Genomic DNA, 17,807 nt, shown 5'->3' with positions numbered 1-17,807 from the left:
AGGTAAACAAACACATACATAACACTAAGGAGTCAAAGTTGAAGTTTCTATAATTGTACAAGTAGGTGTTCACATACGCTCGCAGGTGCGTGATCGCCTATATATATATATATATATATATATATATATATATATATATATATAATATATATATATATACATACATACATACATACATACATACATACATACATACATACATACATTATTAACACGCATAAATAACTATAATTGCAAACACGCATGTGAGTATACGTGTATACAGGAAAAAACGTTTTATATCTGAATAAAATAGACACACACACTCGTGCAATCATGCAGATGAAATTATTTACATTTGCACTAACACAAATCCACCCATACTCGCATATTTATGTACACATATATAGGTAAGATTTTTAAGTAGTAAATCTGCTTCATTCATGCACTCATGTCCATATGCAAACACACACACACACACACATTCAGAGACATACGCACACACTTAGATACATACAGAACTTATACACTTAAAGAGACATACAATGCATTTTCTATTAGAATCTTGATAGTTCTTACAAGTGTAGAAAGAGCAAGACAATAAACTGTACTAAAGAACCAGAGTGCATTGATACAGAAAAGGCGGTTAACACTTAAGAAAATTAAAGAAAGAACATGGAGAGTCCTACAAAATCTGGGGTTGACCCGAATGTGTCACCTCCACTTGTCTCCATCAAAGGTGAGAATCATATTAATTTGCACTCTCTCTCTCTCTCTCTCTTTGCAATCACTTAATCAATGTCTTTCTCTTCATATCTCACTCAACCTTTCTTAATTCTTTCATTGTTATTAATATTTCTCATATTCATTTTTTTTTCTTTCATCTTATATTTTTTCTTATTTCCTTCTCTAGTTCTTTCAGTTTTGTCTTTCTGAATTACCACCACCATCCACTCTCTCTCTCTCTCTTCTCTCTTCTTACACATCCTTTCTCTTTTCTCTCATTCTTTTTCTGTACTCTTGTTTTACACGTGTTCTCTCTTCATCTCACTCACTCACTCACTCAGTCACACATATATACTCACTCAACCTCTACCCTACATGCACTCCACCCGCACTCAACTAAGTCGTGTCCTGAAAGTGAACATTTGCAATTTTCAGTCTTTGAATTAGGAATCCAAATTTGTCTGTACATGTATATGCATATATACATACAAATTACGTATATACACAGGTACATACCAACATATGTTTCTATTCCATTAATGGTTTTGGTCTTTGGATTGTGGCAGTACTAGGAGCCCTATTTTCAGAGTTTCAGTTGATTGCATTGATTCCGCTATTTCACCTGATACTTTTTAATTGTCCATGTTTATTGAATGACTAAGTCCACCTCAAAAAGGTACTTTTATTCGATGCACACAGACACAGACACACACACATAGACACACACACACACATATGCACATATGTATATATGTATGCATATATACATATATAGATACATAGATACATAGATACATACATATATATATATATATATATAGTCAATTCAAATAAATGAATAAAATTAGTGGACAACAAGAGGACATGCACAAGGAATGTATTAGCTTGATGCTTCGAGAATTTGATGTTTTGAGAATTGCTCCTCATCAGAAAGGAGAAAGGGAAAAGTCCAAAGAAGGAAAAGAAATCACCAGCAGCATGTGTGTAGTCACTATTGTCGTTACCGTGTATATATATATATATATATATATATGCACACACACACACACACACACACACATATATATATGATTGGCTTGTTTCAGTTTCCCTCTACCAAATCCCTCAAAAGTCATTTGTTCACATTGTCACACAGCAGGACTGAACCTGGAAGCGTGTGGCTGGGAAGCAAATCTCTTATCATACAACCACACCTGTGCCTATATTAAATTACTGTTTTGCTTTCATTGTGTGAGGTTTTACAAATTAAGTGGGTAGTTACAAATTAAAATACACCTGAAGTTCTACCGGCTGGCACAGATACCCCACCTCTTCTTCACATGGTTTCTTTGGCCTGCCTGAGATAGTTAATCAAGTTACCCCAAGTTGCACCTTACCGCCTTAAAAAAATTTAGATTGGAATGAATTCCGAAGTATACCTGAAGAAAGAAGTCATGGCTGGAATGCTTTTTACTCATCAATCTATTGAATCAGGGCTAAAACTAAACTACAACTTTTTTATTCTTTTACTTGTTCCAGTCATATGACTGTGGCCATGCTGAAGCACTGCCTTAAAGGGTTTTAGTCAAAGAAATCGACCCCAGGACTTATTCTTTGTAAGCTTAGTACTTATTCTGTCAGTCTTTTGTCAAACCATCAAGTGAGGGATGTAAACACACCAACATCAGTGATGGTGGGGAGACAACACTGACACAAAGGCATACACACACACACACACATATGCAACAGGCTTTTTTTCAGTTTCTATTTGCTGAATCCACTCACAAGGCTTTGGTTAGCCCAAGGCTATAGTAGAAAACACTTGTCCAAAGTGTCACACAGTGGGACTGAACCCAGAAGCATGTGGTTGAGAAGCAAGTTTCTTACCACACAGCCATGCCTGCACCAACTTTATGAGTTTATTGAATGACTAAGTCCACCTTGAAAAGGTACTTTTATTCGATGCACCAGTTTACACCAGCTCGCATCTGCATACACACACACATACACACATATGCACATATGTATATATGTATGTATATATACATACATAGATACATAGAAAGTGTTGTTGCTAGAATAAGAGCTGGCTGGAGAGAGTTTAGAGAGCTATTACCACTGTTGATAACAACAGACCTATCCCTCAGAGTGAAAGGCAGATTGTATGATGCTGCATTCATATACACATGCTACATGGTTTTGAAACTATGACCATGAATGCAGAGGCCATGTGAAAACTAGAAAGAAATGAAGCTAGTATGCTCTCCTAGGTGTACAACATCAGTATGTATGACAAAATAAAAATAATGGGAAAAAATTAGGCATAAGAGGCATCAGATGTGGTGCACAAGAGAGAAGAATGTTCTGATATGGTCATGTAATGTGGATGGATGAGAATAGTTGTATAAAGTTCCCTCTCCCAAACAGATATTCACTATGTCCACCTCAATCCCCTTTTCTAATAATCTACCACACTCATTACACACCCTTATGCAGTTATCTACACATTCACATTTTCTTTTCCTTAACCCCTATTCTCTCTTTCCTATTCCTTCAAGAATGTAATCTTAACCCTTTAGCATTTAGATTTTTCTGTCAAATGCAGAGCTTATTCAATGCCATTGTTTTGGATTAATTATGCATTATCTTGTAGCTTTGAGAGTTCAATAATGTGATTGTTGCATTTTTTATAACAACATTGTAGGATAAGTGTGGGAGATCAGATCTGGCTGGTTTGAACATAAAACAGATCAAATATTTGGGCCGGATATTGCCAGTTTAAATGCTAAAGGGTTAAATATACCAATCTGGAAATAAGACAAGATGGTCATGGTTGGAATGCCTTTGATCATAGGTCTGTTAGATGAAGGTTCAACTTGGGTTAAACAATTGTTTAAAAAAGCCCCTTTGCACTCAATCTGTTAGAAATTGTAGACATTTGATAGTACAATGCAAGAACCACTGTCTTTCAATAAAAGACAAGATGTCAGGACTGAAACACTTTTGATTCGATTTATCAAAGTTGACCTGGAGCTAAACACTAAAACTAAAATAAACTAAGCATTAAATAACTAAAAAAATTTTTCAATGAGCCAATCAGTTAATCTCTACATGGTTGCTTGCATATTTCCTGCTGGTCACACCATGCCCTATAAAGAAGGAAAGACACACTGGATAAGGTAGTCATAAATATATGGTTCCAAACTGTACAAAAAAAAAGACAGAGACAGTGAGGGAACATTAAACAGGGTATTTTGCACTCAGGGAAAACTGTAAAAGTCTTTGATGTTTCGAGCTTATGCTCTTCTACAGAAAGGAATGAAGAGAGAAAACAGATGGAGAGAGAAAAATGGAGAGCATAGATATATGTGGTCTTAAATTAAAAAATGGGATGGCCACAGAAGGAATGCCTTCGATCCAGAGAGACTAGTGATGTTCCATGCAACATTGTTTGAGCAATTAGTGTGCAAAAGAAATTAATATTCACAAAAGACTCATTTCCTAAAATAAGGTAGTAATAATTATATATGCATTGCACATTCAGTGAACACATACTTTTTTGAAGGAGTGTATACTGACTACTGCAAACAGTCTTAAGATTCATACAATCAATTTTTGTACTCCACAGACTTTCAAAAGTCTGCGAAGTACAAAATTTGAATGGAAGAGTCTTGAGTATAAGTGCAAGCCCTGTAAGTCAGCATGGCTGTTCTAGCACATCTCCTTCACCATCCTCTGGGACAATGCCTTTTCCATTTTGTCTTCTGGGACCATGAGGCAGTCTGAATTACAGGAAATTGAGAGAATGTAAGAATCTCATAGCTTACTACAGGAACAATAAACTTTTGAAAAGGTTGATGTCAAATTCTTTGAATCCGTATTTTATAAATTAAACATAGTAAAGTATTTTTCATGTACAGAACAAGCAAAATGAAAATTATAGAAATATTGTATTTGAAAATTAGTTCTTGATCAAGGCTAAATTAGGGTTAAACAACAGAAATGAACAACAAAAAAGCATATAAAAAACATTCCTATCCAGCTTGTATCTCTAGATAAAAACCAATTCCTCTACAGAGATGCATCCACAGCTCCAGCTGAACTACACTGATTTCTTAATTAAAAATAGTGTTAGTAATTCCTAGCTATTGTTGGTGTGTTTACATCTCTATAACTTAGCAGTTCAGCACAAGAGACTGATAGAATAAGTCCTAGGCCTACAAAGAATAAGTCCTGAGGTCGATTTGTTTGACTAAAGGTGGTGCTCTAGTATGGCCACAGTCAAATGAGGGAAACGAGTAAGAGAATAAAAAGAATATGTATATATATATTTATATATATATATATTACAATAGGCTTCTCTCAGTTTCCATCTCCAAAATCCACTCATGAGGCTTTGGTTGGCCGCAGGCTATATTAGAAAACACTTACCCAAGGTGTCACAAAACAAACTACTCTTCACAATCAATCAAACAAACAGAAACATAATAGGCTAGATATATGTCTACCACCATAACCTTGGCCTTAATGTGATGTAGTCCCTTCTGAAACACACAAACAAAATAATTCAAAATGTAACTCAGTTTATAGCACTTTGCAGCATTATCTTAAAACTTAACCCACTAGAAAATCCCATCAGTAACAAATATCTTCAGTGAGTCCAATCTCCCTCGAATCATTCTGAACTTAAAAAATAAAGGATATATTGTATAATATTGTCTGAGATACACTTCACTTCAAACAATAGGGGATGATAAGGCATGGAATCTTCTGATTATGTGCCTTTTTATGTTCCAAGTTAGTCTAGACTAAATGATTTCCAATATAGGCACAATGCCAGAAATTTTGGGGAGAGGATAGTTGATTATATCGTTTCAAATTGTGGCACAAACCCAGCAATTTTGGGGAGAGGGGATAAGTCAATTACATCAACACCAGTGCTCATCTAGTACTTATTTTATCAACCCCAAAAATGATGAAAGGCAAAGTCGACTTCAGCAGTATTTGAACTCAGAACATGAAGTCAGAAGAAATACCACTAAGTATTTTGTCTGGCAAGCTAATGATTCTGCCAGCTCACCACCTTAATAATAATAATGGTTTCAAATTTTGGCATAAGCCAGCAATTTTTTGGTAAGGGGTAGGTTGGTTACATTAACACCAGTGCTCAACTGGTACTTATTTTATCGGACCTGAAAGGATGAAAGTCAAAGTCAACTTCAGTTGAATTCGAACTCAGAAGGTATAGGTAGAAGAAATACCACTAAGCATTTTGTCCAGCATACAAACAATTCTACCGGCCTTAGTGTAGTTGGTTATATTGATCCAACACTTGATTAGTATTTACTTTATCAACCTTGAAAGGATGAAATGCAAAGTTGATCTGGGTAGGATTTGAATTCATAATATAAAGAACTGTAACTAAATATCATGTGACATTTTGTCCAATGTTAACAATGAGCAAAACGCCCCCCCCCCCTCCAATGGACGGTGCTGAGTTGTCAAACATTTAAACCAAATTTTCTCAAAACAACTTGTCCGCCCGTCCGATAGGCCTCCCCTTTGAGAAACACTGATTTAACCTAAATTTGAGACATCAGCAAAAGAAGAAATAAAGATAGACTTTTTTTCTATTCCAAGAAAAACGATTTTACAAATGCATGCTCCCATGGCTTTATCGATCGCATTCTCACCTGGAATCGATTTTTGCAATTTTTTCAAGACTTATACACGCCTTGATGCCGTCAGTATCTACATATCAAATTTGAATGCAATCAGATGGAGGATGCCCGAGATCCTAGAAGACACACACACAGACAGACAGAACAGATTTTATATAATAGATTATGCAGTTCACCACTCATCTTGATTAAATAGCAACAATCTTAGCTACTCTTTTAAACATTGCCAAATATTTAGATTATTGAAACTAAGAAAGAAAAAAAAAAAATTTTAAAACACAGAGCATTTTATCATTTTCCTATGAACACCTTCATAGATTCTATCTGGGTTTATCTTTGACTTCGTCAATCCAAACATATTTCTCTAACGACTAAAACAGATTCTGATCTTTATGGTCAACTGATATGATGCGGCTCATTAATTTTCCATAATACATTTTTGACGATTCCAATAACAGAAGCTTCTATGACATGTCATACTAACCACAATCAGTAAATAAAGCTACTTTCTATCTATGGAGAAGTATAAATACCTTTCTAGATTACTAATTGCATGGAATAGTGTTACGGCTACATTGTAGACTATAACAACATTTCAAATATTTCTTTACTAATCAAAAGGAATTCTGTAAGGTTTTGTGTTCTATTATCCTTTCTCTTTAATTTGTTTGTACACTCCATCACTTGCTATGGGTATGTCTTCCCCATGCCTAAACATACTCCCTCACACTCTTATGGAATATACTCCTCTATTCCCTCTGTACCACTTATACTTCCTCCCCACTGTTTCCTGTGGGTAAGCTCCAACACTGTCTATTTCTCTCTCTCTCTCTCTCTCTCTCTCTCTCTTTCTCTCACAGACACACATACGCACACACTGACTGTCTCTTTATCTCTCTCTCTCTAACCCTCTCCCACCTTCTTTCTTCTTCCTTGTCCTGCACAGGTAGCTAAATATCTCTTCTATAGTAAGACAACTATCTCTGTCCCTCTACTATACTCTAATCTCCTGCTTGGCACACAGTCACTTCCGAGGTCTCTGTCTAACAAGTTACTTGGCAACTCTTGTTACCAAGTTGTACATGCTGGTGCCATGTAAGGGGCACCTGTACTAGTATCACATACAAAGCACCCAGTACACTCTGTAAAGAGGTTGGCATTGGGAAGGGCATCTAGCCATAGAAACCATGCCTAAACAGACAATTGGAACCCGGTGCAGCTCTCTGGCCTCTCAGTATCTCTCAAACCACTCAACCCTTGTCAACATGGAAAATGGACATTGGTGGCAAACTGGCACAATCGTTACCATGCCAGGCAATATGCTTAGCAGCATTTCATCCACCTTTACATTTTGAGTTCAAATTTCACCAAGGTTGACTTTATCTTTCATCCTTTTGGGACTGACATAAAATAAATTCCTGCTGAACACTGAGGTCAAGTAATCGACTTTCTCCCTGCCCAGAACTTTCTGGCCTTGTGCCAAACTTTGAAAACAAAAGATGATGATGATGATGATGATGATGATGGCCACCCGTACATTACCTCACACTCTAAACACAGTATCCTGTAGTAACTAGATTGCAATCATATCCTCTGATACTCAGGTGCAGCTGTACCCTGACTTCAAGAAGTCCTTTATGAATTAGAATCTTGCTTTGCTAACAACAGACAAATGCAATGTTAAGGAAGTTCATCACTGCTCTTCTCCCTGACCACACTAGGTGTGCATGTTTGTACCAAATGTTATATTTAATTAAACTGAAAATCCTAACACAATTACTATAGCCAGTCACTATACATATCTATCGTTTTCTGTTAAAATGTTTTATTGACGAGTTTCATTTCTTCATTTCCTTGAAGAGAAGATTACATTGTTTTACACCATTTTATTCCTTTGGAATAATACCAGTGATATCTTCGAAACATGTGTCGGAAGAAAAAGAATTTGAATAACATGTGCGTTTAACTCCATATATTTATTGGCTAAACTGGCAAAATGACCATTCCGAAATACAACAATATATATATATATATATATATACATACATATACATATATATATATTATATATATATATATATATATAGATAGATATAAACATATATATATATATGTAAAAGCACTATCCGTTCGTGGCCGTTTGCCAGCTCCATCTGGCACCTGTGCGGGTGGCACGTAAAAAGCACCCACTACACTCACGGAGTGGTTGGCATTAGGAAGGGCATCCAGCCGTAGAAACACTGCCAGATCAGACTGGGCCTGATGCAGCCTTCTGGCTTCACAGACCCCAGTTGAACCGTCCAACCCATGCTAGCATGGAAAGCGGACGCTAAATGATGATGATGATGATGATGATGATATATATATATATATATATATATATATATATATATATATACATATATATATGTATAAAAAACAATACTGGGAGGATAAGAGACGGAATGAAGCGAAAATTCGAAAATTCGAATATATATGTATATATATACGTATGTATATATATACATATATATACTACTTCCCAACCACATGGTTCCCGGTTCAGTCCAACTGCATGGTACCTTGGGCAAGTGTCTTCTACTATAGCCTCGGGCCAACCAAAGCCTTGTGAGTGGATTTGGTAGACAGAAACTGAAAGAAGCCCATCGTATATATATATGTATATGTATATATATATGTGTGTTGCGTGTCTGTGTTTGTCTACCCAACATCACTTGACAACCGATGCTGGTGTGTTTATGTCTCCGTAACTTAGTGGTTCGGCAAAAGAGACCGATAGAATAAGTACTAGGCTTACAAACAATAAGTCCTGGGGTCGACTTGCTCGACTAAAGGTAGTGCTCCAGCATGGCTGCAGTCAAATGACTGAAACAAGTAAAAGAGTAAAAGAGTATATATTTATATATACACACACACACACACATATGTATATATACATATATACAGATATACATATATATATATAAATATATATATATTTATACACACTGAGGAGACCTATTGAGTCAAGTACATCAACATCAAAATAAATATCAAATGGAAATTTTAGTTGTGATACCTGTGCCAGCAGCACGTAAAAAGCACCATCCGAACGTGGTCAATGCCAGCGCCGCCTTGACTGGCTTGTGTACCAGTGGCATGTAAAAAGCACCCACTACACTCGCTGAGTGGTTGACATTAGGAAGGGCATCCAGCTGTAGATACACTGCCAGATCAGACTGAAGCCTGGTGCAGCATCCTGGCTTCCCAGACCCCGGTCGAACCGTCCAACCCATGCTAGCATGGAAAACGGATGTTAAACGATGATGATGATGACATATATATACATAATATATATACACATATATTTATATACATACATATATATATATATGTACATATACATACATATATATATGTATATATATATATATATATATATATATATATATAATATATATATATAATATATATATATATATTGTATATATATATGTATATATATATGTATATATATTATATATATATATATATAATATATATATATTTATATATATATACAAATATATAAATATATATATAAATGTATATATATATGTGTGTGTGTGTGTGTATAGATACATACATACATATAGAGACACGTATATAAATACATATTGAAAGTAATAGAAATGAAATTAATATATATAGATGCATAACGAAAGTAACTGAAATTGAAACCACATAATAGTGTAAGTACTAATACAGGTGGAAACAGTGTAAGAGATAAGAGATTGCTCCGGGCTCGCATTAGGCAAGAAGTTGAAAATTGTTTTGACCCATCACACAGCATGAACCCTAAGTAAGGCATGTGTAAAATTTTAATGAAATCCATTGGGTAGTTCTCGAGTTTTAGTGATACACACATACAGACAGACATACATTCTCAGCTTTATATATATACTAGCAGTATCACCCGGTGTTGCTTGGGTTTGTTTCGACCCTTTAGAATTGGAATTTTTGAAAAGTAAAAATTTTGCATTATGCAACTTGTTATTCACTTTAAGTGAACATTTTTCCATGGTCAGATTTGAATTTTATCTTCTACAGAATGAAGAGCAAGCCTTCTTCTATCATACTTTCAATTTTGGTCAACTTGTGCTGCAGGGTCTTGAAGGAGATAGTGTTAGTTGAAGGCTACCAAACCTACCAAACACAGACAACTTCAGTTTTATATATATAGATTTGCTACACACTACTTTCCATCCCGAATAATGAAACTAGGTAGATCCAAAACTTAAACACACAGACACACACACAGACACAACACAGTTACACACACAGACACACAAGTTGAGTTTTATATATATAGATTTCTCAACGGGGATTTCAGGGAGTCGCTGGCGATGTATCGTGATGATCAAAAATCCGGCCTGCTAAAATTTGGTTAAAGTGATTCAAACTGCAGACTCAACGCAAAATGGTCACATTTAATTCAAAGCGTTACAAATGTTATGAAAACAATTGGTATGTGTTCACAAAGTCCAAACGATTAATACGAAAAAACCCTCCAGGCTACATCCCGAAAATTCATTTCTTTGCCGAATTTCTACAATGTTTACAGCGATTCGTTTTTATATCTTGATTTTTTTATTTTTCATGCAATTTACGCATGCTTGCACGCGTGTTGAACATAGTTCACGTCAAACAGCTGACTGAGTAAAGTCCACTATTCAATGCATGGGATAAGGCCTAAACAAACACATTATCGATTTTTGCACTTGCAAGATGAATTTCGGAACAGAAATAGCGCAGTTCAATTTTCATTCGCCTAAACTTTAAGTGACCCATTTCTTGTGGTTCTACAATTTGTTGGCTAGGAGGAGATGTGCCGGGAAGTTAAACACACAGACACACACACAGATACACACACAGACACACAAGTTGAGCTTTATATATATATATATATATATAGATAGATAGATAGATAGATAGATAGATAGATAGATAGATAGATAGATAGATAGATGCAGAGAGAGAGTTAGTTTAGATGAGATGCAGACACAGTAGCCTAGGGTAGTTTTCTACCTGGCTGACTCCTGTCAACCATCCTACTCATGCATGCATGGAAAATGGACATTAAACAATGATGATGATGATGTATCCACAGACATGACAGAAGTAAATAGACACCCCATAAAAAAATCATTTTATATTTTTTCTGCCTTGTAAAAGTTTATATTTTTTATTAATTGACATTTTTATGTTTCAGATTCTATATATGACTGTTTAATCATGTCATGTACAAAAGAAGCATTGAAACTGTCTGAATTTCAAAGTGGCCATATTGTGGATCATTCTGAAGGTGGACATAGCATAAAATCACAGCAAACCTTGGGATCCCACTTTCTACAGTTGTTAGAGTGATTGTGTATTTCACTAGGGAAGGAAAGAGTCAACATCACCTCACCCAGGTCAACCAGGACCCTCTGACCAGACCCTTCTCTTTGCTAAGAGAAGTGTTGAAAATAATCCTCATTGCAAGGCCTCTGATATAGCAGAACAAGTTTATGTTAGTCTCAGAACAGCTGTCAGGTATCTCTACAAACTTGGTTACTATAGCAGAGCTGCAAGAAGGAAACCACCTCTTCAACCAGTCAACATCAAGTGGAGAAAAGATTGGACCAGTGAAATGGTGAAGAGGCCACTAGAACATTGGGGCACTTTCATATTCTTTGATGAGTTCAAATTTGCTGTATTTCCTGACAGTGGTCAAGTGTGGGTCTGGAGATTCTGTGATCAAGGATTTGATTTGAAAAGCTTGCAGCCAGCAGTAAGACATGGCAGCAATTTTCTAATGGTCAGGGAAGCAATTTGGAACAATAGTTGATTGGAGCAATAGTTGTTCGGAGCTGAAAGAAACATAAACTCAGATAAATGTGTCCACATTGCAGCAAGGACTCATTCCAATCTTCTCCAGTGATGAAATGATTAAAGAAGAAGACTCTTTATTTATGGAAGATGGGGCTCCTTGCACTAGCATAGCTAAGGTGTGTGCTGTCTGGGGTGGCCCTTCTGTTTGCCACCCCCAGGCTCAACAAAAAACACAAATTGCTTACAGCAATAGCCTACAACAGGATGAAAGTGCCTCATCCCCCACCAGCTATGCTAGTGGCTCCTTGTCATACAGCTAAAATTACCCAAGATTTGATGGATGAAAATAGCATTAAAGAGATTCCATGCCTAAGCCAGTCACCAGATATGAACCCTATTGAACACTTCTAGGGCATAAGGGACAGGACACTTTATAAAAAGAACAACAAAGCATCTTCAAAGCCAGATCTTTTGAGATTACTATTTGAAACTTGGCAAGAAATTCTACAAGAATATTCATCATCTGATCATTAACATACCTAATAAAGTCCTTGCATTGAAAAATGCAAGGGGCATGTCTATCAAATATTAAATATTCACATTATAACAATTAATAAATAATTTGAATATACAATTTCAGATTTAAGTAAATTTTAATGATTATAAGGGTGTCTATTTACTTCTGTCATGTGTGTGTGTGTATGTGTGCGTGTGTGTGTGTGTGTGTGTGTGTGTGCATGTGTGTATATATGTTATATACATACATATAAACTTTATTTAAAGCAGCAGAAAATTCAACAAAACCTGTTACTCTGAGTTTCCCGTTGCCGTTCGTCGGACAGTTTTTGCTATTCGAGTACTCTTTTTTCCACCTTGTTTCACATTTATGTGTTTACTCCGGTACATATATATATATATATATATAAGAAATAATTAAAATTCAGTTGAATTAGGGACTTAAGTTGAAGCACCAAGTCAGTCCGGTATTATCTTCACAGCTCAAAGGTGAATAAAAGCAAATAAGTAAGAAGGATGTCCTTGTTACTTATTTGATTTTATATATATATATATGTGTGTGTGTGTGTGTGTGTAAAGGGCTTATGAGAGGGAGGGGTGAAAGGATACATTACAAAGCAGACAAAAGATTTACCTCACATCCTTGGTACTTGCATGAGTTTTTGCTACCTTAGTAACTATTTATTTTTTCTGTGTTATTTGTAAACATTGAAAAAACATACATACATTTATACACACTTCAACCAGCTTTACATATAACCTGCTAATAAAATAGTTTATCACAAATGGAGTTATTTGATATAAATGCATCTCTTAAAGATATACCCATTCCCCCAAGAAAGGTTTTCCTTAAACAACTCATTAGTAGGACAAACTCTTTTATTAACCATATTAGATGGCTTACTCTCTTCTTTGACAATAAAGACATTAAACAGCCCTCTAATGATCCAACTTCTGAATTCAAAAAATTGTTTAAATCTAAAAACAATCCTCCACCTAATCCAAGATTGAAACAGTTTGAAGATGATCTCTGGTCTATCGTGAGAAATATAAACATCTGGGGTATCTTCACAATATCACCAAAGAAATTCATAACATGGATGGGGTACTGGTTCAATCGAATAAAACAGGAAACCTATATAGGCTTACCAAGGATTATTACCTAGAATTGCTTAGAAAAGAAATACAAAAGAATTATAGGATTCACAAAGCTTTGGTCAACCCAAGGCCATAGGAAAAGTCACTTGCCCAAGGTGCCATGCACCTGTGTAGCTAGAGGGATGCAGAGGGTATTGTCTGCCTAGGTGGAACTTTTATGGGGGCAGTGTCACTTTTGGGTCTACTGTTGGCAATATGTATTTTTGTGGGGGCCCAGGGGCAGCAAACTGAAGGGCTGCCCCAGGGAGCACAAACTCTACCTACACTAGTGGTACCAAGCAATGGGACTGAACTTGGAACCATGTGGTTGGAAATCAACCAAACTTCTTACCACACAGCCATGACTGCACAGCTATAGTTGCAATAGCATTGTTACATGCTGTATTTTATTGTAATGTGAAATGTTTTAAAAACAGTATTTAAAATTTTTTTCTTTATCGGTTAGTTTATTATGGCGGAACAAAGCAGTGAGGTGGAGTGGTAAATTTAATTTTTTAAAAATTAGCAAGAGCAAATGGAACAAGAAAACAAAAATATTGCTAACCACTGATATTTATTTAGCATCATATTCAACATTTCAGTGACATTCGCACACAAAAAAAAATGAACAAAAGTACCTTAACCCTTTTGTTACCAACCCAACTGAAACCAGCTCTGGCTCTGTAGTACAAATGTCTTGTTTTCATAAGTTTTGAATTAAAATCTTCCACCAAACGTTAGTCACAATTTATGTTCCTAACACTAGCTAAACAATAATGAAGTTATTTTACTAAATTTACTCTTTACTCTTTTACTTGTTTCAGTCATTTGACTGCGGCCATGCTGGAGCACCGCCTTTAGTCGAGCAAATCGACCCCGGGACTTATTCTTTGTAAGCCCAGTACTTATTCTATCGGTCTCTTTTGCCGAACCGCTAATGTGACGGGGATGTAAACACACCAGCATTGGTTGTCAAGCAATGCTAGGGGGACAAACACAGACACACAAACATATACACACACACTTATATATATATATACATATATACGACAGGCTTCTTTCAGTTTCCGTCTACCAAATCCACTCACAAGGCATTGGTCGGCCCGGGGTTATAGCTGAAGACACTTGCCCAAGATGCCACGCAGTGGGGCTGAACCCGGAACCATGTGGTTGGTTAGCAAGCTACTTACCACACAGCCATTCTTTGTAATATTTAAAATAATTGAAAGAAACACAGAGCATCTCAAAATATATTCAGTAACAAAAAGGTTAATCACTTTCTAAATAGCGATTTCAAATTTTGGCACAAGGCCAGCAATTTCAGAGGGGGGATTAGAGTGAACAGCTGAATTTGAACTCAGGACATAAAGACAGGCGAAACACCGCTGAACATTTTGCCTGACAGTACTAACAAAACTGCCAGCTCACCACCTTAAAACACACATTCTAAATAGTAACAAACACAACATTTGACCTCAGTAAAGAAACCATGACGCTAATAGGTTACTAATAGATAAACAATATAAAATTCTTCAGATGTTATGTCAACTCTGCCTGTGGGGGTCTGACACTAACACATACAGGTACATGCATAGAGCAGCTTTATAACAACAACGCTTTGGTGTCACCAGTGAACAGTCTCAGTGAATTGACCTGGGACGTGTTGCAACTATAGCCATATCTAAGTGACAACAACTACAACAGCTACTACTGCTGCTGCTGCTACTACTACTGCTACAACGACTATTACTACTACTATGACTACTATTATTACTACTACTACTAATAATAATGATAATAATAGTAATAATAATACTGCTGCTGCTGCCACTACTACTACTGCCACGACTACTATTATTACTACTGCTACTGCCACTACTACTACTACTACTACTACTACTACTACTACCACCACTACCACTACTACTAATACTACTGTTGCTGCTGCTGCCACTATTACTACTGCTGCTGCTGCTGCTACTACTACTACTACTACTACTACTACTACTACTACTGCTACTGCTGCTACAAGACCAGTTCTAACTAGCATCAAGCTGAAAACAAGATAAGACCATAAAATCCTATATACCAGTCTATTCCTCTCTTCCATATCCAATTTCTCTACCCTCTGCCTCCTGACAATTTATTTTTCACAAAAGCCAATACAGTTTACATCATCATCATCATCATCATGCTCTTCCTTCTCCACCTCATCATCATCATTATCATCATCATTATCGGCAGTGGTAATTATTGTGGGTGGTAGTGGTTACAAAGGTAGTAGGTTGAAGCACTTTGCAGCTGGAACAACAGGTTTTAATTGGTCAACATCTGTTGCTATTGACGACAGATCTTGGTTGAGTTGGTGGAGTTAATGGGTTTATTGGTCAAGCTATATATACAAACACATGTATTTGTGTGTGCGCATATGTACATGTGTGTATGTATGCGTATATATGTATATATATATATATATATATATATATATATATATATATCCATCATCATCATCATTGTCATTGTTTTACATCTTGCAGGTTGGGTTTCTATGCTGGCATAGGGTCACACAAGTTGTGCCACTTGTCATGGTCTTTTGTCATGAGGTACACACAAGCAATGGAGAAAACCAACAACTTTGATGTTGTTATTCATCACACACACACACACACACACATATATATCTATGTATGTATTTATAAACATATATATATATTTATATATATATGTATGTATGTATGTATGAATATATATATGTATATGTGTGTATATATATATGTATATATATATATATGTATATGTATATATATATGTGTGTGTGTGTGTATATGTATATATATATATATACATACATAGATACTCACACACACACATGCAAGTGTGTCGTAAATATGTGTGTGTATGTGTGAGTGTGTGAGTGTGTATGTGTGTGTGTTGTAAATGTGTGTGTGTGTGTTTGCGTGTGTGTGTGTGTGTGTGTGTGCATGTGTGTATTTCAGATTGGCTACTTAGATATAAACACATCAAAGTCAATTGCAGCTTTAGCAGAACAGCTGCAGTCGATGGATGTTATTGTGTAAAAGATTGCAATGTCTTATGTAAACACTTACTGCACGGAAAGAAAATATTGACTGCTCGAATGAGATGGCCTTCTCAGTGGTGTCCAATTATCGCTGGCAGATTTTATCAAAGTTTGGACTGAGCTAGGGGTGGTAGTGTTTTGGCCAGGGTAGAAATGGTGTGGGTGGTAACATGAGCATATGGTGCTGGACATGTTAGTAAAAGTAGTGACCAATATGGCAGCAGATTATAATTAAATCATCATCTCATTAGGTCACGGTACCTGTGCTGTTAATATTATGCTAGAGTGCACTTTTTAATTAAGCTATGTACTAAAGGTGGCGATGCTAATTCAAGACTTATTTAACTATTTAGCATTTAAACAGGTCATATCCAGCCTCTCACACCTACCCTGTAATGTCATTCTAAATATAACAATCATATCTTTGAAATTTCAAAGCTACACGATAATACATGATTAATAGGTGCAAGTGTTGCTGTGAGATAAGAAGCTTGCTTCCCAACCACATGGTTCTGGGTTCAGTTCCACTGCGTGATACCTTGGGCAAGTGTCTTCTGCTAGAGCCTTGGGTTAACCAAAGCATTGCAGAAACTGAAAGAAGCTCATCATGTGTGTGTGTCTGTGTGTGTCTGTGTGTGTGCATGCGTGTGTGTGGGGGTGGGGTGTTTATATCTGTATTTGTCCACTGCCATCACTTGACAACTGGTGTTGGTGTGTTTACGTCCCCATAACTTAGCAGTTTGGCAAAAAGCGACCACTAAAATAAGTACCAGGCTTTAAAAGAAGAAAAAGAAAATCATCAATAAGTCCTGGGATCAATTTCATCATCATCATCATCATTTAATGTCCGCTTTCCATGCTAGCATGCGTTGGATGAT

General features: G+C 36.2%; 1 protein-coding gene across 1 annotated transcript in view; it reads left to right on the top strand.

Moving 5' to 3' along the window:
• The first annotated feature begins 210 nt into the window (after positions 1 to 210).
• Positions 211 to 17,807, top strand: part of LOC115215408 (dynein heavy chain 5, axonemal-like) — a 401,219-nt gene continuing 383,622 nt past the window's right edge. The window contains exon 1 of the mRNA XM_036505929.1: positions 211 to 718. Coding sequence (XP_036361822.1) covers positions 655 to 718 — 64 coding nt within the window. The 5' untranslated portion in view covers positions 211 to 654. The remainder of the gene's footprint in view (positions 719 to 17,807) is intronic.

Source organism: Octopus sinensis, linkage group LG9 (assembly GCF_006345805.1).
Source record: "Octopus sinensis linkage group LG9, ASM634580v1, whole genome shotgun sequence".
Lineage (NCBI taxonomy): Eukaryota > Metazoa > Mollusca > Cephalopoda > Octopoda > Octopodidae > Octopus > Octopus sinensis.
This window is presented reverse-complemented; position numbering and strand designations above follow the sequence as displayed.